Source organism: Erinaceus europaeus, chromosome 12 (assembly GCF_950295315.1).
Source record: "Erinaceus europaeus chromosome 12, mEriEur2.1, whole genome shotgun sequence".
In the NCBI taxonomy this organism is placed as follows: Eukaryota; Metazoa; Chordata; class Mammalia; order Eulipotyphla; family Erinaceidae; genus Erinaceus; species Erinaceus europaeus.
In genome coordinates, this window is record NC_080173.1 from 33,060,888 (window position 1) to 33,088,593 (window position 27,706).

Genomic DNA, 27,706 nt, shown 5'->3' on the forward strand with positions numbered 1-27,706 from the left:
AGCGCCGGGGGATGGGGTGGCGGTGACGCGATTCTGTCCGCGTTGGAGGGGCTGGGCAGCTGCTGGAGTCGCCGCGGCTGCCTCGTGACGTGGCACAGCCAGAGACTTAACACCGGAGCCGGAGCTGCCCCGCCAGTTGTCGACCGGGTCGTCACTCCGTTACTTCGTGTCTCGGAGCCGCGACCAAAGAGTCCATTTGCGAACCGTGCCTGCCGCGCCCATTCTGCCCCGGCTTGTCTCCAGCGTCGTCTCGCTCAGTTTGCACGAAGCGTGGAACGAGAAGGCCCGGGGACGCCCCACAAGCCTCCTTACTGCTCCTGCCTATCGCCTGTGCCACCACCGCCATGGGCCTCACCATCTCTTCCCTGTTCTCGCGCCTCTTCGGCAAGAAGCAGATGCGCATTTTGATGGGTGAGCGAGGGCCAGCGAGCCGTGGCAGGGCTGGGGGCGGGGGCCGGAGCACCCCGGCTTCCTTGGGGTGGCGGTGGGGGCGGCCTCAGGGCGGTTTTCCAGCCTCCTGCCGCGGTGGGGGAGGGGCGGCGGGCCGGGGTCCGAAGGAATTGCTGAAGGCGAACAATGGGGCGGCGGGTGGGCTGTGGCCCCACTTCTGTGCAGGAAGCTAGACGGGGTCGCCGTCGAGGTCCCACGCTCCCGGGTGTCTCTCCCGGGTCTCAACGCCGCCCCGGGGCTACTGGGTGGAGAAGTGGGGCGAAGCGGGCTCCAGGGCCTGGCAGAGCCAGGTAGGGGGTAGGTCGGGCGCCTCCGTCTTCCCCGCCTCCAGGCCGCACCAGCAGGGGCGGGAGGTGACCGGGCCTCATGGGCTGGCTGCCACGGGGACTGGGAGACTCGGGAGCGGCCCCCCCCCCCCGCCTCCTAAAGTTGGCGTCGCGCTAGACTCCGCTGCTCGCTTCTCTGCCTTTCCCTGACTGCTCCCCCCCCCCCCCCGCGATCGAGTGGCACCATTAAAAAAAATTGCTGTCCTCTCTCTGGCCTTCTAGCGGTGTTTTCCAGCCACCTAACGTTTAATGGAAATAAGCCTCTGAAAGCCGAGAGCAGAGTTCCAGCAACTGTGCATCCTGTCGCGGCACCCGAGGCTACCCTTTTGCTCAGTGCTAATTGTCAAAGGTGCTTTCGGGGACTACGTTTAGAAAGTAGGCTTTTTAAAAAGGTGGGGGTCATCCTTAGACTAAGCCAGTTGTGTGTGTGTGTGGGGGGGTCATCATTTGGGTGAAGGGAGTAGTAGCCCCTCTCCATTGTGGCGTGAGCTCATCCCCCTCCACAACCTGCCTATCCACCCACCCACCCAACCAAGGTGAAACTTGTTGGTTCATGAGCTTGGTTTATCGGCTCTGCGGGGAGAAAAGTTTTATTTTCGAGTTCTACGACCAATCGAAAGTTTTCCAGAGCAAGACTCAGTAATGTTACAAGGTGTATGACAGTTTCACTTCTCTGTGCATCGAGCTCCTTCAATTCTTGAAAAAGTTGTAATGATTCTTTCACAAGCATAAATGCAAACATTTTCTGGATGCTCTTTAAATTTATTTTTATTAGCGATTTGGTAATGGTTTTACAAAGCTGGGAGAATTCAGGCATGTAGTTTGACATCCCAACCACCACTAGAGTTCAGTACCTTCCCACTCCCATTTATTTAAAAGGAAAGTGAGTTAGGAAGCTAAACTTTAAAAGTGAAAAATTGAATTCTCAAAAGGTCTGAAGTCATTGGGAGAACTTTGGACTGTAATAAAATCAGTTTACTGTCTGTTTTTTAAAGAGCTTACTAGTACATTGTTGTCTTCCTGAAAATGCCTGTTGGTCTGTGTACTGAGTTTCTGTAAATTTCTATTTTTCTGTTTAGCGTGGCCAGAAGTTTCAGACTGAGAAGGCGTAGTTAATGCTGTAAATGACCTTTCTATATTTGCTAAGTGAGGGGAGCATTTTTTTCTATTTCATTAATTTCCCCAATTAGTAATTGAAAGAAAATGGAAGATGGGAGTTTAAGTTTTTGTGCTTGTGGACTAGTGAGATAGCTGCTTTGGGAGGACACCTGCTTTGTCAAGATTGCAACCCAGGTTCAAGCCAGTGTTACATGGGAGGCACAGTTTTGTGTTTACTTTCTCTCTTTTTGCATCAGTGCTTTACTCCTACACAGTTCAACTTCTCCCAGGAGACAGACAGACAGACAGACATACATACATAGGCACACAGTCTTGTGTCTCCATACAAAGAAAGGTACCTGCAGACTTGCCAACTGCTCATAAAGCTTACCCCCTATTATTTTTAACTATTTAAAAATATATTTATTTCCTTTTGTTGCTCTTGTTGTTTCATTGTTGTAGTTACTATTATTGTTGTTATTGATGTCGCTGTTGTTGGGTAGGACAGAAATGGAGAGAGGAAGGGAAGATGGGGAGAGAAAGACACCTGCAGACCTTCTTCACTGCCTGTGAAGTGACCCCCCTGCAGGTGGGGAGCCGGGGGCTTGAACCATGATCCTTACTCCAGTCCTTGCACTTTGTGCTATGTGCACTTAACCTGCTGCGCTACCGCCGACTCCCTATTTTTAACTTTTTACTTTTCATCAGCATTGCTCAGCTCTGGCTTACAGTGGTGCTGGGGATTGAGCCTAGGATCTTAGAGCCTCAGGCTTGAAAGTCTTTTGCATAGTCATTATGCTATCTTCCAGGCCTCTATTTTGATTTTTTTATTTTTAAAGATTTTTTTATTATTATTGATGAGAACTATAGGAGGAGAGAAACAACCAGACATCACTCTGGTACATGTACTGCTGTGGATCGATCTTGAGACCTCATGTTTGAGAATCCAGTGTTTCTGACTGAGCCACTGCCACCCAGCCATTTAAGTATTGTCTATTTATTATGAGAGGATTAGAGCACTGTTCAGCTGTAGTGTAAGGGTCAGGATGGTACCAGGAATTGACTCTGCTGCCTTGAGGGTTATTTATTTTATTGGGTGGAGACAGAAATTGAGAGGGGATAGGGAGAGGAAGAGAGACACCTGCATCACTGCTTCTCCACTTAGGAAGCTTCCCCTTTGCTGGTGGTGATGAAGGCTTGAACCTTGGTCCTTGAAGACTACAACATGTGTGCTCAATGGGGTGTACCACCATACTGCCCCTGGACTTCTTTCAGGCATGCAAGTTGCTGTTAGGACATATCCTCAGCCTCCCCTGCCCCCTTCTTTTTAAAATAAGGATAGAGAAGTGCAGAGTGAAGGGGTCAGATGGTAGCGTAGTGGGTTAAGTGCACATGGCGTGAAGCACAAGTACTGGGGTAAGGATCCCGGTCCAAGCTCCTGGCTCCCCACCTGCAGGGGAATTGATTCACAAACTGTGAAGCAGGTCTGCAGGTATCTGTCTTTCTCGCTCCCTCTCTGTCTTCCCCTCCTCTCTCCATTTCTTTTTGTCCTATCTAATAATGAGGACATCAACAATAATAACTACAACAACAGTAAAACAAGAGCAACAAAAGGGAAAAAAAACAAAACAGTGCAGAGTGAGAGACCACATCACTGAAGCTGCTTTCAGTGCAGTGGGGGCTGGGCTCAAACCTGGGTCATGTGATGGCAAAGTAATGCATTATCCAAATGAGCTGTTTGACCAGTCTTCCCCAGCCTTAATTAATTAATTAATTTATTTATTTATTACCAGAGCATTGCTCAGCTCTGGTTCTTGGTGGTTTGGGGGATTGAACCTGGGACATTGGAGCCTCATGCTTGAGTGTGTCTTTGTATAACCATTCTGCTATTTACCACCTGTCCCTCATCCCCTTTAATTGGTTCTCATGGAAACGTTACTGAACATGGAAACAGTAGAAAAGGCAAAAATCGGGAGTCAGGCGGTAGCATAGGGTAAGTGCACGTGGCTGGAAGCATGAGGACCGGCATAAGGATCCCGGTTCAAGCCCCTGGCTCCCCACCGGCAGGGGAGTCACTTTACAAGCGGGTCTGCAGGTGTCTGTCTTTCTCTCCTCCTCTCTGTCTTCCCCTCCTCTCTTCATTTCTCTCTATCCTATCCAACAACGACAACACCAATAACAATAACTACAAAAACAATGAAAAACAAGGGCAACAAAAGGGAAAATAAATACATTTTTTTTAGATTTTTAAAAATTATTTATTTATTTATTTATTTTCCCTTTTGTTGCCCTTGTTGTCTTTTTTAATTGTTGTTGTAGTTGTTGTTGTTATTGATGTGGTTGTTATTGGATAGGACAGAGAGAAATGGAGAGAGGAGGGGAAAACAGAGGGAGGAGAGAAAGATAGACACCTGCAGACCTGCTTCACCGCCTGTGAAGCGACTCCCCTGCAGGTGGGGAGCTGGGGGCTGGAACCCGGATCCTTATGCCGGTCCTTGCGCTTTGTGCCACCTGCGCTTAACCCACTGCGCTACCGCCCGACTCCCATAAATACAATTTTTAAAAAGTTATATAAAAAAAGAAAAGGCAAAAATCTACAGTTTTGTGACAGAAGTTGATATGGCTACCCTTAGATGCATTGTTTTGCAATATTGCAATGTCTATCAGAGACCTTGATCATAGGCAGATTTTACTGAAATACTGGATAAAAGCAAAATCTAGGATTACAATTTTTGAGCCTGGTAACTTCAGTTTTAGTTTTGATGGTCAAAATTCTAAGGAATTAGAAGAAATATTATGGTGGTATATAACATAAAATTCATCTCTTTAAACTATGATTTTTAGCTTGTCCACAAAGTTGTGTCACTATCACTGGCTTAATTCTAGATAATTTTCTTTCTTTTTTTTAATATTTATTTATTCCCTTTTGTGCCCTTGTTTTGTTATTATTGATGTCATTGTTGTTGGATAGGACAGAGAGAAATCGAGAGAGGAGGGGGAAACAGGGAGAGAAAGACACCTGTAAACCTCTTCATTGCTTGTGAAGCGACTCCCCTGCAGGTACTGGGAGCTGGGGGCTCCGGGATCCTTATGCTGGTCCTTGTGCTTCGCGCCACGTCCGCTTAACCCGCTGCACTACTGCCCGACTCTCCTCTAGATCATTTTCATGAATGAATTGAAACTCCATATCTATTGGCAATCACTATCTGGTCACTATTTCCATGGGTTTGTCTCTTGCAGCTTTTTCATACAATAGATTCATAGTTTGTGACCTTTTGTGTTTAGTTTCACTTGGCATGTTTTTAAAGTATACATGTATTTGTACTTTATTATTTTTTATGGCTAAATAATGATTCCTTTGTATGAATTACATTTATTCACTCATCAGTAGATGTAAATTTGATTGTTTTCAATTTTTGTCTTAGTTTTTTCCATTAATTTATTTTGGATAGAGACAGAAATTGAGAGGGAAGGGGAGGTAGAGAGGGAGACAAACACTTTCAGCCTGCTTCTTTACTCATGAGGCTTCCCTCCAGTAGATGTGGGATGGGGGCTTGAACCCAGGTCCTTGCACACTATAATATATGTGCTCAACTAGGTCCTTCACCACCTAGCCCTCATCTACTTCTTGTCTCATGAATAATGATTCTATAAACATTCATGAATAAGGGTTTTTTTTAGAACTCTTAAAAAATTTTTTTAATCTTTATTTGCTGGATAGAGACAGAAATTGAGAGGGAAGGGGTGATAGAGAGGGAGGGAGAGAGAGACACACCTGCAGCACTGCTTCACCACTTGTGAAGCTTTCCCCCTGCAGCTAGGGGCCAGGGGCTTGAACCTGGGTCTTTGTGCACTGTAACATGTGCTCTCAACCAGGTGCGCCACCACCTGGCCTCCTCATGAATAAGTTTTTATGTAAGTATGCTTTTCATTCTCTTCAGTGAATATTGAGGTCATGTGTGAATCATGTTTAACATTTGAGATACTAACAAACTTTTTCCTTTTTGTATTTATTTATTTGTTGAATAAAAACAGCCAGAAATTGAGAGGAAATGGGGTAAGAGAGAGACACACACTGGCAGCCCTGCTTCATCACTTGCAAAGCTTCCCACTGCAAGTGGAGATCAGGGGCTTGAACCCAGGTCTTTGTTCATTGTAACATATGTGCTCAACTAGGTGTGCCACCACCCAGCCCCCAAAACAACTTTTTTTCCCTCTTTTTACCAGAGCACTGATCAGCTCTGGTTTATGGTGGTGTGGGGGGATTGAACCTGGGGCTTAAGAGAGCCTCAGGCATGAGAGTCATTTTGCATAACCATTATGCTATCTACCCCCCCAGACTTTTTTCAAAGTAGCTATTTTTCATTGCTTTCAACTATGTGTGAGGACTTCTTCATAAAATCTAGAATTTTCAGTACCTATTCTGTTCTGTGATTCAGGGGTCATGTTTGAATCTTATAATGCCGCATCTAAAAAGTGAAGGGTTAGAATTCAATCACAAAAATGTAGGCAATTACCTGATATTGGCTTGAAACACTGTAAGAATTTAAGTTCGTTTTTTCTGTGTATGTGTGTGTGTGTGTGTGTGTGTGTGTGTGTGTGTGTTTTGTGTGTGTCTCTTCACTGGAGTACAGTTTCCTGCACATTAACTTCTCCACTCCTGGTGGGCTGACTTTTGCTTCCTCCTTCCCTTCTCTCTTTCTCTGATAGAGACAGAAACACAGAGGGAGAGGGAGGGAGAGAAAGATACCCACAGCACTGCTCTACTCTTATTGAAGCATCTCACCTGCAGGTGGGGATGAGGGCTTGAACTCAGATCATTTAGGGTAACTTGTGTTCCATTGGGTGTGCCACCCCTGGTCCTTAAGTTAGTTTTAAATTAATATAAGCTGTGTTTTAAACATCTTGTAAAAGTTTGAAAGGAAAGAAAATGTGGCGAGAGAGAGGGAGGGGAGAGAGGAGAGATGAGTGTGTCAAGACTACCACTCTAGTACTGGCCGCATTGAAGATAGAATCAGGAGCTTTGGGAGTCGGGAGGTAGTGTAGCGGGTTAAGTGCATGTGGTGCAAAGTGCAAGGACCGGCATAAGGATCCCGGTTCGAGCCCCTGACTCTCCACCTATAGGGGAGTCGCTTCACAAGCGGCAAAGCAGATCTGCAGGTGTCTTATCTTTCTCTCTCCCTCTCTGTCTTCTCCTCTCTCCATTTCTCTCTGTCCTATCCAGTAACGACATCAATAACAACAACAGTAACTACAACAATAATTACAATAATAAAAAGGGCAACAAAAAGGGAATAAATAAATAAATATTAAAAAAAGAAGAATCAAGAGCTTCAGGCATGTAAGTTCCTTGCTCTCGCAGTTGAACTATTTTCCCAGCCAAAAGAATAATGCTGGTTTTTTTAAAGAGAGAAAATCAAGACCACACTAGAACAATAGAGTACTTATTACAGAGGCAGTAGAGAACAAAATAAATGTTGATTTTAAATATGAATCTTTCAAAAAGCACATTGTGTGCCAAAGTCTTTGTAAATAGAAGATCAGTAACCGAAAACCTTACTGAATGTATCATTATTCTAAGAACACCATATTTGGTCACTTGAATTTACACTACCAGACTTTGAAATCAGTTCAACCACAGATTAAAGGAGACTTTTAAAAATACTTAAAGTATGACTTAGCACGTGAAATCAGTGCTTTTAAGTTAAAAAGAGAAATCAGGGAGTCGGGCGGTAGCGCAGCGGTTAAGCGCAGGTTGGCGCAAAGCACAAGGACCGGCATAAGGGTCTCGGTTCAAGCCCCCGGCTCCCCACCTGCAGGGGAGTTGCTTCACAAGCGGTGAAGCAGGTCTGCAGGTGTCTTATCTTTCTCTCTCCCTGTCTCCCCCTCCTCTCTCGACATTTCTCTCTGTCCTATCCAACAACGAAGGCATCAATAACAACAATAATGACTACAACAATAAAACAAGGGCAAAAACAAAGGGAAAATAAATTAATTTTTTTTTTTTAAAAGAGAAATCATCGCCTCACTTCTCTCATTTACACTCTGCAGAAGCAAGTCTAACTTATTTCTTTAAATAGTCCAAAACAGAACAGAAGGCTACCGGCAATTCAGAAAATCTACCCTATCTGAAATTTTAGCCATCTGAAAATAAGATTTTTTGTGCCCCCCCCCAAAGTAGAGATGATTGGATTCTAGCCTGTGTAGGAGATAATTTCTTGCAGCCATAATTTGGTGTTTGTACTTTTTAATGTTTGGCAGTGATTTTGAGGATAGTTTTGTCATAATGTTAATTTGGTAAAAGTGCCAGTCTGATTTAGGAGAACAAGCAATTCTGGTATACCTTTCATTATTGTGACTTGGTGGCGGGGGAGTGGGAAGGAGGGAGGACTTTACAGATTAGATTTACTTAGGCTAGTTGACAAGTGGTTATAGTTTTATGGAGAAATTGCAAAATATTGCAGCATTGGATTTCACAAGTGGCAAAGCAGTCCTGCAGGTGTCTGTCTTTCTCTCCCTCTTACTGTCTTCCTCTCCCCTCTCAATTTCTCGCTGTCCTTTCCAATAAAATGGGGTGGGGGGAGCCAGCAGGAGCAGTGGATACATAATTCAGGCACTGAGCCCCATCGATAACCCTGGAGGAAAAGAAAAGAAAAATATCTAGGGAGTCGGGCTGTAGTGCAGCGGGCATAAGGATCCTGGTTTGAACCCCGGCTCCCCACCTGCAGGGGAGTCGCTTCACAGGCGGTGAAGCAGGTCTGCAGGTGTCTATCTTTCTCTCCTCCTCTCTGTCTTCCCCTCCCTCTCTCCATTTCTCTCTCTGTCCTATCCAACAACGACAACAACAATAATAGCTACAACAATAAAACAAGGGCAACAAAAGGGAATAAATAAATTAAATAAATATAAAAAAAATATCTAATGACTAAATTACTACAAAATTGCTAGACTAACATCTTTCTTTGAGTAAAAGATCTATGTAATGTGCTTTAATGCTAGGGTTGGGGATTTAATGTAATGGTTATGCAAAAAGATTTTCATGGGAAATATGACCTCCAGAAGCAGTGGATTCCTAGTGTAGCAGGCTCTGAGCCTTAGTGATAACCCTGGAGGCAAGAAAGGAAAAAAAAAGTTCTGTAAAAGAAAAAGAAGTAATTTTTTTTTCTTTTTTCCATCAGGGTTTATCCTTGGGACGCTGTACCTGCACAACTCCACTGCCCCTGCATTGAACAGAACACCTCACCTTTGTTGTTAATGTTGTTATTATTATTATTATTACCACCACCAGAGCACTGCTCAGCTCTGGTTTATGGTGGTGGAGGGGATTGAACCTGGGACTTTGGAGCCTCAGCCATGAAAGTCTTTGCATAACCATTATGCTATCTATCTCCCCTACATCCTTTATTCTTTTTTTTTAATATTTATTTATTTATTTCCTTTTGTTGCCCTTGTTGTTTTATTGTTGTAGTTGTAATTGATGTCATTGTTGTTGGATAGTACAGAGAGAAATCGAGAGGAGGGGAAAACAGAGAAGGGGGGAGAAAGATAGACACCTGCAGACCTGCTTCACTGCTTGTGAAGCAATTCCCTTGCAGGTGGGGAGCCGGGGGCTCGAACCAGGATCCTTACGCCGGCCCTTTTGCTTTGCGCCATCTGCACTTAACCCACTGTGCTACTGCCCCATTCCCCTTTTATTCTTTTTATGTTTAGGAGGAGAGACACTAGTACTGCTCTGCCTTCTGTGAAGTTTCCCCAGGCAGTTGTTCCCATGTGGTTTCAGGGAGGCTAAAACCCAGGTACTCTATATGATAAAGTATGCACTAGACTTGGTGAACTATTTCGAGATACCCCCCCCCCCCATAACTCTATCTAACATTTTATTTCACATAAGACAGATTTTAATCTATGTTTTTTAACATTTTATTTTCATTTTTACATATATATATATATATATATTTGATAAGATAGAAATTGAGTGGGGAAGGGGAGATAGGGAGAAAGAAAGATACTGCAGGACTACTTCACTACTTGTGAAGTTTGGTCCCTGCAGATAGGAACTATCGGCATGAACCCTGGTCCTTGTTCATAGTAATGTGTGCACTCAACAATTAAGCCACCACCTAACCCCTAATTTTTGTGAAAATAGTATATGTTTATATACTATAATATATAATATTATATATTATAAATTATTATATATTATATGTATAATATAATATAATAGTATATGAAGAATATTAGGCATATAAGCAAGAACAAAACTTCAGCCAAAAATGAGATTACTGACATGCCTTTTTTGTTTGCTTTTGTTTTGGATTGATTTTGGCCAAGGTACTACTCAGCTCTGATTGTTACTTATGCCAGGGGATTGAAACGAGGACCTCAGTGCCTCAGACAAAGAAAGTTATTTGTCAAGCCAGGCAGTGGTGCACACCTTACCATGTGCTAGGACCAACAGAGCCCCTATTACACCCCTGCAAGGGCTATGCTTCATGAGTGGTAGAGCAGGTCTGTAGGTATCTTCCTCTCTACTTCTCCTTTCAACATCTCTCTGTCCTATCAAAAAAAAAAAAAGCCACTATGAGTGGTAGATTCATAGTGCCAACTCACCAAACCCCAGTGGTAAAACCCTAGTAGCAATAAACATAAAAAAATAGGGGGTAGGGCGGCAGTGCAGTGGTTTAAGCGCACATCACGCAAAGTGCAAGGACTGGTGTAAGGATCCCGGTTCGAGCCCCCAGATTCCCACCTGCAGGGGGGTCGCTTCATGGGCGGTGAAGAAGGTCTGCAGGTGTCTATCTTTCTCTCCCCGTGTCTTCCCCTTCTCTCTGTCTTATCCAACAACAGTAACAACAGCAACAATGATACAACAAGGGCTACAAAAGAGAAAAAAAATGGCTTCCAGGAGCAGTGGATTCGTGGTGCAGGCACCAAGCCCCAGCAATAACCCTGGATGCAAAAAAATTAAATAAATAATAATGCTAGTAGCAATTTAAAAACATTCGTGTAAGACAAACCCACTACTTCCAGCAACCTTTCTTCTTTTTCTAATAGAGACAGAAATAGGAAAGCTGGTTGGTGGAGGGGAAAACAGAAAGACATCTGCAGCACTGCTCCACTGCTTATCAAGCTTTCCCCTGCAGGTAGGAACTAGGGGTTTGAACCTGGGTCCTTGATCAGGGCAACATATGCTCTGTACCAGGTACACCACTGCCTTTCCCAGCCCAATTAATTCTCTGCAGGGGGATGAACTAAGGCGCATTGTGTATTTATGATGAGAAACATAATTTGTTTAGCAGTGACAAGGATAAGAACTAATGAAATTCCTGAGTTTCTAGAGAAATTTAAAAGCTATCTTGGGGTGGGGTGGTTGCACAAATGCTATAGTGCACAAGGATCCAGGTTCAGACCCCCAGCCCCCACGTACAGGGGGAAGCTTCCTGAGCAGTTAAACAGGGATACAAGTCTGTCTCTCTCCTTCCCTCTTAGTTTCTGTCTCTTACCAATAAATCATTTTAAATTAAGGGGGTCGGGCGGTGGCGCAGTGGGTTAAGTGCATGTGGCACAAAGCGCAGGGACCGGTGTAAGGATCCTGGTTCGAGCCCCTGGCTCCCCACCTGCAGGGGAGTCGCTTCACAGGCGGTGAAGCAGGTGTGCATGTGTCTATCTTTCTCTCCCTCTCTCTGTCTTCCCCTCCTCTCTCCATTTCTCTCTGTCCTATCCAACAACGAACAACATCAACAATGGCAATAATAATAACCACAACGAGGCTACAACAACAAGGTCAACAAAAGGAGGCAAAAATGGCCTCTCCAGGAGCGGTGGATTCATGGTGCAGGCACCAAGCCCAGCAATGACCCTGGAGGAAAAAAAAAATTAAATTAAAAGCTATCCCTAGCAGAGTATAGAGCAAAAAAGGCTATGTGAGTTATAAGGAGCCTGGTGTTCTTAGAATAATATGTTCACTGAGGTTTTTAGTTACTGATATTCCATTTACATAGGCTTTGACAGACAATATGCTTTTGAGCCCTGGAATTTATTTATTTATTTATTTAATGATAGAGCTAGTAGATCATATTTCTCAACTCTGATATGAGTTTTCTGGTTATTAAACTTGTGCCTTTGTGCATACAAGTGCATTCTGTGTTACAATGCAGAGCTCTCGTCTAGGCCTACTTTTTTTTTTTTAATTTAAGAAAGGATTAATTAACAAAACCATAGGGTAGGAGGGGTACAACTCCACACAATTCCCACCACCCAATCTCCATATCCCACCCCCTCCCCTGATAGCTTTCCCATTCTCCATCCCTCTGGGAGCATGGACCCAGGGTCATTATGGGTTGCAGAAGGTAGAAGGTCTGGCTTCTGTAATTGCTTCCCCACTGAACATGGGTGTTGACTGGTCGGTCCATACTCCCAGTCTGCCTCTCTCTTTCCCTAGTAGGGTGTGTCTCTGGGGAAGCTGAGCTCCAGGACATATTGGTGGGGTCTTCAATCCAGGGAAGCCTATAGGCCTACATTTTCTAACCTTTGTTTTTATTTATTTATTTTTTTACCAGAGATCTGCACAGTTATGGCTTATGGCAGAATTAATCTGGGACTTCAGAGTCTCAGGCATGAAAGTTTTTGCATAATCATTATGCTATCTTTCTTGTCCTCTTGACATATATATATGTGTGTGTGTGTGTGTGTGTGTGTGTGTGTGTGTGTGTGTGTGTGTATATAATTTATTTGTTGGAAAGGTAGAAGGAGAGAGAGTAAGAACCAGACATCACTCAAGTACATGTGCTTCCAGGGATTGGACTCAGGACCTCATGCTTGAGAGTTTTAATGCTTTATCCACTGTGCCAACACCCAGACCACTGTCCTCTTTTTTTTGTTTGTTTTTTTGTTTTACCAGAGCACTGACCAGTTCTGCTTTTGGTGGTGGTGGGAGGGGTGGGGTGGGGATTGAACCTGGGACTTGTCCTCTTGTTTTTTATAAGTCCTCTGATTCATTTTACAATTTGTGTTTTAAAAAGATGTTAGTGGTTTATGGAAGGATTTAATTAATGCCTTAAGGATTTGCATTACAGATGTTGGACTGACTGGTTCAGTCCTCTTTTATAGCTAGCTTCTCTGTCCTCTGTTTTCTGAAGTGACCTGATTAAAGGTACTCAGTTATTTTGTAGCAAAGCAGACCTAGGAAGTAGAACTTGACTTATCCAGGTACTCTTCACTTGCTGTCTCTGTAGGGCTTGAACGAAGTGCAAAGACCTTCTCCAGAAATTGTGGTCTCTGAACTAGGTAACTTCATTTCAAACTCACTTGTGCTTTGAACAGCTAACACTACTGTTAACCCACAAATTTGTCATACAGTATTTATTAGTGTTTACTTTTGATATATATTTAAATCTATAATGTCTCTTTCTAGTTGGACTGGATGCTGCTGGCAAGACAACCATTCTGTATAAATTGAAGTTAGGGGAGATAGTCACCACCATTCCTACCATTGGTAAGAAACTTTACAGATAATTTATATTATAGTATATTTTACATAAAACAAATGAATACAGTATAATTAAACTTTTTGGTAAGGCTTTTCTTTTTAAAAAAAATATTTTTTGGTGGGCTGGGCAGTAGCACAGTGGGTTAAGTGCACATGGGACAAAGCGCAAGGACTGGCATAAGGATCCTGGTTCAAGCCCCGGCTCCTCACCTGCACAGGGTTGTTTCACAGGTTTGCAGGTGTCTATCTTTCTCTCCCCCTCTGTCTTCCTCCTTTCTCCATTTCTCTCTGTCCTGTCCAACAACAATAGCAATGACAATAACAACAAGGGCAACAAAATGGAAAAATGGCCGCCAGGACCAGTGGATTCATGGTACAGGCACCGAGTCCCAGCGATAACCCTAGAGACAAAAAAAAAAAAAAATTGGGTGGGGGGGGGGCAGTGCAGGGGGTAGTACAGTGGGTTATCCGTACCTGGCACAAAGCACAAGGACCTGTGTAAGAATCCTGGTTTGAGCCCCTGGCTCCCCACCTGTGGGGAGGGGGGCGCGGCTCTCTTCGCAGGTGGTGAAGCAGGTCTGCAGGTGTCTTATCTTTCTCTCCCCGTCTTCCTCTCCGTTCTTGATTTCTTTCTGTCCTATCCAACAACAGCAGCAATGGCAACAATAACAGCAACATCAAGAGCAACTAAATACAAATAATGGCCTCCAGGAGCAGTGGATTCACTGAGCCCCAGCAATAACTCTGGAGGTTATAATATATATATATATTATTGGTTACTGGATAGAGACAGAAATTGAGATGGGGGAGATAGGGAACTAGACACCTATAGCCCTGCTTCACCACTTCTGAAGCTTTCCCCCTGCAGGTAGGGGCCAGTCCTTGTGCACTGTAGTGTGAGCACTTAACCAGATGCATCACTGCCTGGCTCCAAGACTTTGATTTTTAAAGCAATTGTAGTTTCATAGATTGAGAGGACAGAATAGATTACCTGTATGCCCCTCATACACACATGGATTTAGCTTCTGCCATTGTCATCCTCACAGAGTAGTAAATTTATTATGACTGTTACACTGACTTGAACACATCATAGTCACCCAAAGTCCATCGTTTATTTAGAATTCACTTCTCATGTACATTCTGTTTGTAGACAAATCAATATACAGTGTTACATATTAGATTCCATAGTGTCTTAGGCTTTCTAGTTTGTTGCTTATCTAGTAGGACTTTGTAAAAACAATTCTAAAATAATTGGAAGTTTATTTTCTTAATGACATTGTATAATAATCTTTAAAAAAAATTTTTTTTATTATCTTTATTTATTGGATAGAGATAGCCAGAGATCGAGGGGGGAGGGGAGATAGAGAGGGAGAGAGACAGAGATACCTGCAGACCTGCTTCACCACTAGTGAAGCTCTCTCCCTGCAGGTGGGGGCCAGGGGCTCGAACCTGGGTCCTTGTGCACTGTAATGTGTGCACTTAACCAGGTGTGCCACCGCCTGGCCCCCATGTATAACAATTTTTATGTTTCTTTGTAGGTTTCAATGTGGAGACAGTAGAATATAAGAACATTTGTTTCACAGTGTGGGATGTTGGTGGTCAAGATAAAATTAGACCTCTTTGGAGGCATTACTTTCAAAACACCCAGGTAAGGAATAAATACATTTTAGTAACTACTATTATTCCTTCTCTATAGTATGTGTCAGTATATAGTATTTACTTGACCTTGCCTCTTGCTGTATGAGTAGGCATTCTTCTTATCACTACTTCCATATTCTTCAGTGTACTCTGACTCATGACATTGAGGGCCAAGTTAGGGAGAATGGGCAAGCTGATAAGGATCATATCCTAAAACTTATTTTGAAAGATTGATGGTGGATAGGGGGTATAAGGCATTAACATGGCTCTCAAGATTGATTGAGACATCTCATCACTTGTTCTTTTTGTTTTTTTAGTTTAGAAAGTTAGATTCTTATAATTTTATGTGATTGAAATTTTTTATTTTATTTTATTTTCCCTCCAGGATTATTGCTGGGCTCAGTACCTGCACCATGAATTCACCGCTCCTGGAGGCCATTTTTCCCCCTTTTTGTTGCCCTTGTTGTAGCCTTGTTGTGGTTATTATTATTGCCATTGTTGATGTTGTTCGTTGTTGGATAGGACAGAAATGGAGAGAGAAGGGGAAGACAGAGGGGGAGAGAAAGACACATGCAGACCTGCTTCACCACCTGTGAAGCGACTCCCCTGCAGGTGGGGAGCCGGGGGATCAAACGGGGATCCTTACCCCGGTCCCTGCGCTTTGCACCACATGTGCTTAACCCACTGTGCCACCGCCCGACCCCCTATTTTATTTTTCTTGAGGCCAGAGCACTGTTCAGCTCTGGATTACAGTGATGCTGGGGACTGAACTTGGGCCCTCAGTGCCTCAGGCATGAAAGTCTTTTTTGCACAACCATTCTATAGTCTTCCAAGCTGTGGTTTTTTTTTTGTTTTTTTTTAATCTTTATTTATTGGATAGAGACAATCAGAAATCGAGAGGGTAGGGCAGATAGAGAGGGAGAGAGACAGAGAGACACCTGCAGCCCTGCTTCACCACTTGCAAAGCTTTCCATCTGCAGGTGGGGACCGGGGGCTCGAACCCGGGTCCTTGTGCACTGCAACATGTGCGCTCAACGAGGTGCGCCACCACCCAGCCCCCGTTTTTTTTTTTTTATGATTTATTTATTATTGGATAGAGACATAAATTGAAAGAACAGGGGTAGATAGAGAGGAAAAGGGACAGATACTTGTAGCCCTACTTCACCACTCATAAAGCTTTCCCCTAGTAGGTGAGGGGGCGGGGCATTGAACCACCTGGGTCCTTGTGCAATGAAAGGTGTGCACTTAACCAGATAAAAGTAACTCTAAAAAATTAAAAGTAGGGAGCCAGGTTGTGGCATAGCGGGTTATGTGCATATGATGGAAAGTGCATGGATCCACATCAGGATCCTGGTTCCAGCTCCCAGCTCTCCACCTGCAGAGGGGTTCACTTCACAGGTGGTGAAGCAGGTCTGTAGGTGTCTTTCTCTCTGCTTCTCTGTCTTCACCTCCTCTTTCAATTTCTCTCTGTCCTATCCAACAACAATGGCAGCAATTACAATGATGACAAAAAACAAGGACAACAAAAGGGAAAAAAATTAAAAGTAGGCACTCGCCTGGTTGAGCACACATGTTATAATGCACAAAGACCCAGGCTCGAGTCCCCAGTCCCCACCTGCAGGGGGAAAGCTTTGAAAGTGGTGAAGTAGGGCTGCAGATGTCTCTGTCTTCCTCTTCTCTCTTGATTTCTGGCTGTCTCAAGTAAATAAATAAATTAATTAATTAAAAAATTAAGTAGGTCTGCTATGTAGATATGCAAGATCATATTATCATGTAGTGTGTTTAATTCTGACACGGGAAAAACAGTGATTCTATAGAGCAGGAGTTCGCAAATTTGATTGCATGTTACAATCACCTGAGGAGCTTCAACAATCCAAAAGTCCTCATAATCCCCAGACCAGTCTAGAATCTTTGGGGCTGTAAACTAGGCATCAGTAGTGCTTCTCAGATTTTGTGCATATGGTCACCTAGGTTAAAATAGAGACTGATGGGAGTCAGGCGGTAGCACAGCAGGTTAAGTGCATGTGACACGAAGTGCAAGGACCAGCATAAGGATCCCAGTTCGAACCCCCGGCTCCCCACTTGCAGTGGAGTCACTTCACAGGTGGTGAAACAGGTCTGCACGTATCTTTCTTTTCCTCCTCTCTTGTCTTCCCCTCCTCTCACCATTTCTCTCTGTCCTATCCAACAACGATGACATCAATAACAACAAAAATTACAACAATAAAACAACAAGGGCAACAATAGGAAATAAATAAATTTTAAAAATTAAAAAAATAATTGATATTGATATAGCAGGGCCGTACTGATATAGTAGGGCCATACTGAGTAAAGCCTAAGATTCAACATTTCCAGCAAGTTCTCAGGGGGTAGTGCTAGGGCTACTGATTTGGGACTTTTGAATAGTAAAGCACCAGTACAGGTTTTTTAATACCATTGTTGCCATTTTAGACTGAATAATTCTTTGTTCTTGGGTGAGGGGAGGGCTCTTCTTTTTACAGCATGTAGCTGCTATATTCTAGGAATTAGACTCCTAATCCTTCTATTGGCATTCAGAAATGTTATCATATATTGCAGGATTTATTCCCTCTGGAGAGCTACCACTGTATTGTAGCTTTCATGTAAGAGCAAACTGAAGCTTGACTTACCTAAAACTGGAGAGTTGGTTTTTGTTTTACCCTTCCTTTTGACCATTTATTATGATTTCTAATAAGTGTGAAGTTTCTCACCAGTTTGTGTTCATCACACTGTACTTGGCACTTTCTGAAAGCAAAGTATGATGATATACAAATACTTCGTATTTTGTAAGATTTGCAGGTGTCATTTTTGGTTTTCAGTTCATATTGCTTTATATACAAGTGAGGTGTATTGCCACCAGGTGGAATAACCAGATTTAAGTAGTATGTCATAACAGTGATAATCTCTTTAAAAATTAGAATTTTTTTATTCATTAATCTGGCTATAGTTAGAGAAGATTTTGATATGAGAAACATGTTGAAAAATTCAGTCATATCATTTAATTAAGGGAACAAGTAAAATATTTTTCAAGTAAAATAAGCTGCGACGGGGCCAGGCAATGGTGCACCTGTTAAGCACACACATTATAGTGTACAAGGACCCAGGTTCAAGTCCCTGGTTTCTGTCTGTACAGGGAAGGAAGCTTTACTAGTGGTGAAGCAGTTATTGGTGTCTGTCTCTTTCCCTCTCTTCCCTTCCCCCATCCCTCTAAATAAAAATATTTAAAAATTAAAAGCCTTGGGAATCGGGTGGTGGCACAGTGGGTTAAGCGCACGTGGCGCAAAGCACAAGGACTGGCTTAAGGGTCCCGGTTCAAGGCCCCGGCTCCTCACCTGCGGGGTCGTTGCTTCACAGGCAGTAAAGCAGGTCTGCAGATGTCCTATCTTTCTCTCCCCCCATCTTCCCTTCCTCTCTCCATTTCTGTCTGTCCTATGCAACAACGACATCAATAACAATAAAAAACAAGGGCAACAAAAGAATAAATAAAAAAATTTTTTTTAATTCTTGCCAGATGGTAGCGCAGCAGGTTAAGTGCATATGGTGTGAAGTGCAAGGACTGGGTATAAGGATCCTGGTTTGAGCTCTCGGCTCACCACCTGCAGGTGGGTTGCTTCACAAGCAGTGAAGCAGATCTGCAGGTGTCTCTCTTTCTCTCCCCCCTCTTGTATTCCCCCTCCTCTCAGTTTCTCTCTGTCCTCTTCAATAACAACAGTAATAATAACAACAATAAACAAGGGCAACAAAAGGGGAAAAATGGCCTTCAGGAGCAGTGGATTCATAGTGCAGGCACAAGCCCTGGAGGCAAAATAAATAAATATATGCCTTAAACCTTACAATTCTAGTGGGGTGGTAGTGCAGCGGGTTAAGCGCAGGTGGCGCAAAGCGCAAGGACTGGCATAAGGATCCCAGTTCAAGCCCCCAGCTACCCACCTGCAGGGGAGTTGCTTCACAAGTGGTGAAGCAGGTCTGCAGGTGTCTATCTTTCTCTTCCCCTCTGTCTTCCCCTCCTCTCAATTTCTGTCTGTTCTATCCAACAACAATGACATCAATCATAACTACAACAATAAAAAACAAGGGCAACAAAAGGGAATAAATAATAAATAAAAAATATTTTAAAAAACAATTCTTTATTGAGGCTGTTTAGTCATATTCTTAGAATTGTTTAGAATGCCTTATAATTTCCCTTGAGTTGTTACATCTATTCTAGCCCTTTTGGACCACCTCAGAGTTAAGAGTCTAAGTACCTTTTCCTAGGGAGCTTATATGTGCTGGAAAAATTTTTTAGTGTTACTATTAATATTACAACTAAGGCTTTTATTTTATCTCTCCCCTTTTTTCTTTCCATATATGAGATTGAATTTCATGTGAGACAGAAGCCAGGGCACCATTCTGGTACATGCTGTATAGGAAATAAAGTTAGAACCTTGGGCATACAAGTCTTGTGCTCAGTCAGTTGAATTATTTTCCCTGCTACCATAACTAGTCATATAGCTAGCTTTTCAAGCAATCCTGACATAGTTATTTTACTACAAAGTTTAAAGGGAATTTATTATGCTAGCTAACCATGCTTTTAGTTTATGTTAACAGTCTAGAATAGTGCTTATTATAGTAAAATCTTCATTAGAAACTTAAGATTTGTTTATGAGAAGGAGAGAGGTAATCAGTGCATTACTCTAGCACTTGTGATACTAGTGACTAAATTTGCAACCTCATACTTGAGAAGCCAACCCATCAACTACTGGGTCGTGATTAGGTCATTCTTGCTAATTCTGTTCTTCAGTAATTAAGTAAATATTTGGCGTTCTCAGTAATCTTTTCCTATAGTTTGGTCAAATTTGTTTTTATAATCCTAACTTTTCTGCACCTGAGTCTAGGCTCTCACAAGGAGAAAATGGATTTTATTGCTAACATAAATTGAAACATAAAAGTATAGTCAGTAAAACCATATTAAGGGTTACATAGTATAAAGAAACAATATTGGTTAAAGAATAGGAAGGCTATCAAGGGAGGGGATGGGATGCAGAGCTCTGGTGGTGGGAATTATCTGGAGTTGTACCCGTCTTATCCTAAGGTTTTGTCAGTGTTTCCTTTTTATAAATAAAAGAAACATAATATTATTTGTAATGCTGTACCAAGAAATTAGTATATGTGGTATAACCAAATTGTCGCTGCAGCTCATTTAAAAAAAAAAAAAATCCTGGGGCCAGGTGGTGGTGCACCTGGTTAAGCACATATATTATAATGCACAAGGACCCAGGTTCAAGCCCCTGGTCCCCACCTGTAGGAGGAAAGCTTCATGAGGTGAAGCAAGGCTGCAGATGTCTCTTGTCTCTCTCATCTCCCTCTCAACTTCTCTCTGTTTCTATAAATAAATAAACAAACAAATAAATAAGTCCTATGTGGATATAGAGAAAAGATAGTGTGAGAGAGACCAAAGCATCATCCCACCATCAGTGGAGTACCCTGTGATGCTCCTATGGGGTGTCAGGGGTGAAACCCAGGGCATCATGCACATTGAGTGCTTTAAGAAAGGAATGTGTTCTGCCTACTGTGCCAACTCCCAGAATCACATTTATTATTTCTTTAAATAAAATTATATATATATTTAAAATTATTATTATAGGATAAAAACAGCTAGAATTTAGAGGAAATGGGGAGCTAGAGAGGGAGAGAGACAGAGACACCTGTAGCCCTGCTTCATCACTTGTAAAGTTTCCTCCTACAGGTGGGGAGTACTTGAACCTGGGACCTTTTTATTTATTATTGGATAGAGTCACAGAGAGAAATTGAGAGGGGAGAGGAAGATAGAGAGGGAGAGAGACACCTGCAGCCATGCTTCATCATTCATGAAGCTTTGAACCAGAGTCTTTGTGCATTGTAATGTTTGCGCTTAACTAAGTGTGCCACCACTTGGCCCCTATCTTTCTCCCTATGTATCTCCCCATTCCTCTTGAATTCTGGCTGTCTATCCGATAAATAAATAAAGATAATAAAAAACTTAAAAAAAAAAAAAAAGAAAAAGAATTGGTGGTCCGGGAGGTAGCACAGTGCATAAAAGCACTGCATTCTCAACCATAAGGTCACTTGTTCAATCCCTGGCAGCACATGTACCAGAGTGATATCTGCTTCTTTCTCTATCTTTCTCATGAGTAAATAAATTCTTTAAAAGAATTGGCTGGGGAGATAGTACGATGGTTATACAAAAGACTGTCATGCCTAAGGCTCTGAAGTCTCAGGTTCAGTCCCCAGCACCACCATAAGCCAGAACCAAGCAGTGTTCTGGTCTTTGTTTATCTCTCTCTCTCTCTCTTTCTCTGTATCTCTTTCTCACTAAAATAAAGTGAGAAAATTTTTCTTATTTTACAAAATTTAAAATATTTTTTAAAAAAATTGAAAATATCTTTCTTTAAAATTGTTTTCTTCTTTTCATTTGATAAGATACAGAGAAATTGGGAGATTGAGGGGGAGAAGGAGAGACCTGCAGCACTGTTTCACCATTTGTAAAACTTCCCCTGCAGGTGGGGACTGGGCCTTTTTGTTAAGAATGTTTTACTGTTACCAAGTGAACCTTAGATTTTTTTTTTTTTTGGTCTTCTCTTTGTGGTGGTGGTCTTTGTCTTCTTTATATTTCTCTTTATTACATATGAGAAACAGAATTTTACATTAGACAGAAAGAACCAGAGTGCTACCTGAGTTATGTGATGTTGCTGATTGAACCTGGAATTTCAGGTGTGCAAGACTGATATTTTCTATCACGACATCAACAATAACTACAATAGTAAAACAAGGGCAACAAAAGGGATTAAATACATAATTTTTTTTTTTAAGTATGTTCTTTTGATGTTATAGTGATAAGGTAAAGCCACAGATAGTGCTTAGATTTGCTTTCAGGAGACCCAAGGTATCTTTGTAATATGTAACTCTTGATATGGTTTTACTGCCTATACTTTTATGTTTATGTTTCATATTTGTGTCCTTTCAATTGTAACTATTGTATAATTTTCCCCCAGGGTCTTATTTTTGTGGTAGATAGCAATGATCGTGAAAGAATTCAGGAAGGAGCAGATGTGCTGCAGAAAATGGTATGAATACTTAAGAATATTCTTATTTCTAAGATAGGTTCTTTTTGTGTTTCTGGGATGGTGATAATTAGTGATTGCTACATTTAAAGTATTTATTTTATGGTACAGAGACATTAGAACACTGCTTTGGCAATACATGCAGGATAATACTAGGGATTTGAACCCAGGGTTCCCAAATACCCAACAAGCTTTTGCCCTGAATACAGTGAATTTAAACTGTGATGAGATTATACAAATTAACTTTTTTAAGAAACAGAAGCAACCTTGAAAAACTATTAGCATAAGTTCTTAAAAATATACATAAAAGATGCAGAAGATACTCTAGCTTTGAGTCTGAACCCTTATACTTCATGTGAACACCATGGATAACTATGAAAGAGGTAAGAGTGTATGTGTGTGTGTAGAAAGAAAAATTGACCACGTATGTGTGTAGAATGGAAAATTGGCCCTGTGTGTGTGTACAGAAAGAAAAATTGGCCCAGGAGGCTTCTCAATAGTGTTCATGGTACATTGTATATGAGACTGCATTCATTCCTTGGTGCACATTGAAAAGCAAAATACCATAAAAACACACGTGCACGTACTTACATACATGAATAAGCTGGGGAGGACTGCTTTATTTTAAAACTTTCCATGTTTTGTTTTTCTGGAGTTGGGGCCCATTTCACCTAATACTTTTTCATTTCAAAAGAGAGACACTATAGCACCTGAGTTCTAATTCATTACATTTTGATAGATAAGTATAGTGATAGATTAATGCTTTCATTAATTCATACTGTTAATTCTGAGTCCCTGTGCAGGTGCACACTCCAAAACCCACCATTCAAGGGGAAGAAGTAAAGCTCATTTATAATGTAGAAATCAGTGACTTTTAGAATACAGAATTGTATTAACTACCACCCAAATCTAGTTTTAGACTATTTTCATCACCCAGGACTTTAGCTTTTGTTCCCCATTTCTTCACCTGTCACACACTGCCAGCCTTGACAACAAATAGTCTACTTTTGCTCTACATTTCCCTGTTATAGATAGTCATATATTGTCAGAAAATCATGACCCATTTTTGCATAGAAAAAGGGCCAGGTGGTTAAGCTACATATCACCAAGCACAAGAACCCAGATTCGAGTCACGGCTCCCCACCTGCAGGGCTTCTGTGGTGAATCTGGTCTGCAGGTATCTTTCTCTCCCTCTCTCTTCCCTTCTTCTCTCAATCTCTCTCTGTCCTATCTAATAAAAATTAGAAAGAGGGGCCAGGCAGTGGTGCACCTGATTAAGTGCATACATTACAGTGGCAAGGACCCAGGTTCAAGCCCCTGGTCTCTACCTGCAGGGGTAAAGCTTCATGAATGGTGAAACAGGGCTGCAGGTCAGTCTTGGTTGGTCGGTCAGTCGGTCGGTCTCTCTCTCTATCTACACCTGCCTACCTACCTACCTACCTACCAGAGCACTGAACCTGAGACTTTGGAGCCTCAGGCATGAGATTCTGTTTGCATAACCACTATGCTGTCTACCTTCAGCCCTCTGTATACCTCCCTTCCCTCTCAATTTCTATCTCTATTTAGTAATACAGACATACACACACTTTAAATTAGAAAGGAAAAAAAAAAGGATAAAATGGCCACCAGGAGTGGTAGATTCATAGTGCGGGTATTGAGCCTAGTGGGGGAAAAAAAGAAAGAAAAATACATTTGACTTTTCCTATAGCCCAGTAAGTAGAACCATATATAGTCTTTTGTTACATTTTGTTTTCACTTAGCACAGCTTTTGAAGGTTTTTCCATGTTGTATCATGTATACCTCATTCCTATTGCCTTCTACTTTTAATAGTAGTCATAGTTTTTATTATACCACTTATGTCTTGATCACAGTACTGTTGTCACACTATTGATTGGTTCAGCTGCCTGGAAAGTTCAAGAAAGATAAAAAGGATATAAGTCCAAAAGGATTCCTTATCAAGATACATTTTACTATTAAGTACTATAGTATCCTGTCATAAGTATTTATTTTTATTGTATGGGTTGTCAGAGAAGGCATGACACATTTTTGCACAGAAAAAAATGTCACGACTTTTGTGACAATTCATTATTGGTCCTTACCACTCGTAGTGGTTGATCATGAAGATTGAATGACTTACCTGGAGTGTAGTATGATTGGTCTGGAAAAAAGCACTCTTGCTTTACATGAAGGTATATGTTTATTTGCTCTGGGTTTTAAAACTGAAGGAAACCCCCAGGGATGTGACTCTGTAAGTAGAGTATATGCTTTACAATCCTGAGACCCTGAGTTGATCACTGGCACTGCATATGACCAGAGAAATGCTCTATCCTTTCTCATTAAATAAATTGTTTAAAACACTGAATGAAATGAGATTTTAGTGCTAAAAAATATATGGACAGTGTAGAGAAATTGGGTTGATGCTTAATGTGGGATATATTATGTAGATATATACACACATAGGAGGACAGTGTTTTATCCAGTAGTTTTAGTAAAGGGATTGCAGTTTATTTGTTGTTTATATCTTGTCTTTTATTTCCAGCTTGAGGAAGATGAATTGCAAGAAGCAGTATTGTTGCTTTTTGCAAACAAACAGGATTTGCCAAATGCTATGGCCATCAGTGAAATGACAGATAAACTAGGTCTTCAGTCTCTTCGTAACAGAACAGTAAGTATTTGGAGGTCATATTAACCTATTAAAGCAAGTATTCCATTTAGATATTAACTGCCTTTCAATGAGATTGAGTACATTGCTTTTTAAAATGTTCTCTTATTTATATAAAAAACAAACCTTGTCACTTAAATGTTGTGTTCAGTTTTTCTTACTAAACTATAGAAATGATCCTTGAGGGGGCCAGATGAACCCTGTAGAGTAGACACATTACTATGGGCAAAGACCTGTTTTTTTAAAAAAAATATTTATTTATTAATGAGAAAAATAGGAGGAGAGAGAGCAGGAACCAGACATCACTCTGGTACATGTGTCGCTGTGGATTGAACTTAGGACCTCATGCTTGAGAGTACAGTGCTTTATCCACTGTGCCACCTCCTGGACCACAAGACCTGGGTTTAAGTCCCTGGTGCCCACTTGCAGGGATATGTTTCACAAGTGGTGAGCAGTATTGCAGGTCCCTCCTCTCCTCCCACTGTATTTCTCTCCTCAATTTCTCTCTGTCCTATCTAAAGAAAGAAAAAATAGTGGTCCTGGAGGTGGTGCAAAAGCATTGGCCTCTCATGCACAAGGCCCAACTTCAATCCCCAGCAGCACGTGTACCAAAGTAATGTCTGGTTCTTTCTCTCTCTGGTTATCTTCCTGAGTAAATAAAATCTTAAAGAGAGAAAGAAAGTCATATAGCATAAAACTACTGGGGGCTGGGCAGTAGTGCACCGGGTTGAGCAAGCATGTTAAGGATCCCGGTTCGAGCCCCCGACTTCAGACTTGCAGTGGGGTCACTTCACAAGCAGTGAAGCAGGTCTGCAGGTGTCTTCCCCCCCACCTGTCTTTCCCTCTGTTGATTTCTCTCTGTCCTATCCAGCAGCAACAGTGGCAATAACAATGGCAACAAACTGGAAAAAATGGCCTCCAGGCGTAGTGGATTTGTAGTTCACGTACCAAGCCCCATCAATAACCCTGGAGGCAAAAAAAACCTTAGAAAAATCCTAGGCAAGGTGGTCAGGCGGTAGCATAGCCGGTTGAGTGCACATGGTGTGAAGCACAAGGACCGGCTTAAGGATCCTGGTTTGAGCCCCTGGCTCCCCACCTGCAGGGGGATCTTCCTAACAAGCTGTGAAGCAGGTCTGCAGATGTCTATGCTCGCCCGCACCCCCTCCCCCCATCTCCCCTTCTCTCAATTTCTCTCTGTCCTATCCCACAACATCATCACTGGCAACAATAACGACAACAAGGGCAACAAAATGGGGAAAAATGGCTTCTAGAAGCAGTGGATTTGTGGTGCAGGCACCAAACCCCAATGATAACCCTGGAGGCAAAAAAAAAAAAAAAAAAAAAATCCTAGGCAGAGGACCTAGTGGGGGTTGTATTATCTGGAAAACTGGGAAATGTTATGCCTGCACAAACTATTGTATTTATTGTGGACTATAAAACATCCCCCAATTAAAAATAAAAGAAGCAAAAGTTACCCAATAAAAAAGTGTGCCAACAACACCAAAAAGTCCTCTGAAGTATTGTCTTTTATAGTCTTTGAGTTTTACTTAAAAGTATGGTCATATCTTCTGTATTTCTTAATTTTACTGCTTTGTTAATTTCTTCAAGATAGTATTTGTAAAGAGATAAAAATATAGTACTTGAGAAGAATTATAAAATCTGAAGATTATTGATAGTCTTAATATATTTTAAATCTACAAGGAATGTTTTGTTCAGTTTTGTTATTAACATTGGAGTTTTCCTATGAATTTATAACTCGACTAAATAATATTCCTGAGTGGGAAGGGTAAAGTAATTTTCTAGTTAAATACTGATTATACATGTAGTCTTAAAGAGAACCAGACCATCACCCTTAGTACATGCAATGCCAGGGATTAAACTTGGGACTTCAGGCTCTTAGATTCCACAGTCTAGGCACTGCTCTACCTCCCAGGCTACTGGTATATTAATGTATAGCCTTATGTTAATCGGTTATTTTCTTCTTTTGTGTTTTTCAGTGGTATGTTCAAGCCACATGTGCTACACAAGGAACTGGTCTGTATGAAGGACTTGACTGGCTGTCGAATGAGCTTTCAAAACGTTAAATGAAGGTGGATATCTAACCAAGGACATATTTGATAGAATTGGCCTAGGCTTGTTACAACAAAATTAGTTTGCATCTTGGTTATTAAACAGTATCTGGGACTGGTTTGGGCAGAATCTTACAGCATTTAAACTTATTTTGTTGCCAATTATTATTTACCAAGTATAATGTTGCTGTTCAGCAGTATTCTTGGTTTTAAAGAAATTCTCCTTAGCTTTGGAAAAAATATCCCCTCTTAACTTGCCTATCCTTTGCCTAAATGCCTGGGCATCACTGTTGTGACAACTTCAAATAAATTTGTTTTCCATGTTTTTGAGCCCACAACAAATAATGTTTTGAACTTAAGCCATTGCTACAGTACTGAAACCTTTGTCATTCCTGGGACAGTCTGCTGTTTTGAAAGTGTAGCATTCCATTTGTATTTATTTTTATTCCTTGCCAAAAAGACTTTCTACTATTGCTAGTACCAGTGAAGGAAATGCTCCAAAAACACTATTTAGATTTCTTGCACTGAGAAACTCATTTCCCCCTCCTCTTATTGATTCCTGGATTTTATCAGTCAAGCTTAACCTTGATGTGGTTTGGATTTGGTGGCTAATGAGTTCTGTGCTGGTTGCAAAGAGTTATATTGAGGTGATTTTTAAAACTCAGCAGATTGTCTTTCTCTATATTGTATCTTTTTTATGTTGCATGTTGCTTTTCGTATCAGCCTGGCTCTTTGCCTAGTATATGATAGTTCTGATGTTTTATTGTTTATTGGTGAACATACCTTCTTTATGAGTTTTTGAAAAACTCATCAAACTCAATACATTTTCTTCATAACCTGTTTGGAATTATTCCTAATAAAATGATAAAATAATATAA

At 41.6% G+C, this 27,706-nt stretch overlaps 1 protein-coding gene across 1 annotated transcript; it reads left to right on the plus strand.

Annotated features, from left to right (window-relative positions):
- The first annotated feature begins 44 nt into the window (after positions 1–44).
- Positions 45–27,706, plus strand: ARF4 (ADP ribosylation factor 4). Its single transcript, XM_007521184.3, has 6 exons — positions 45–411; positions 13,288–13,368; positions 14,901–15,010; positions 22,029–22,100; positions 24,637–24,762; positions 26,757–27,706. The coding sequence occupies exons 1-6, from the start codon at positions 345–347 to the stop codon at positions 26,841–26,843; spliced, it is 543 nt and encodes a 180-aa protein (XP_007521246.1). The 5' UTR covers positions 45–344; the 3' UTR covers positions 26,844–27,706.

Coding starts and splice junctions, on each gene's coding strand:
- ARF4 (XM_007521184.3), top strand. CDS start 345: ATGGGCCTCACCATCTCTTCCCTGTTCTCGCGCCTCTTCGGCAAGAAG. Junction 15,011..22,028: donor ATTACTTTCAAAACACCCAG/GTAAGGAATAAA, acceptor ATTTTCCCCCAG/GGTCTTATTTTTGTGGTAGA. Junction 24,763..26,756: donor AGTCTCTTCGTAACAGAACA/GTAAGTATTTGG, acceptor TGTGTTTTTCAG/TGGTATGTTCAAGCCACATG.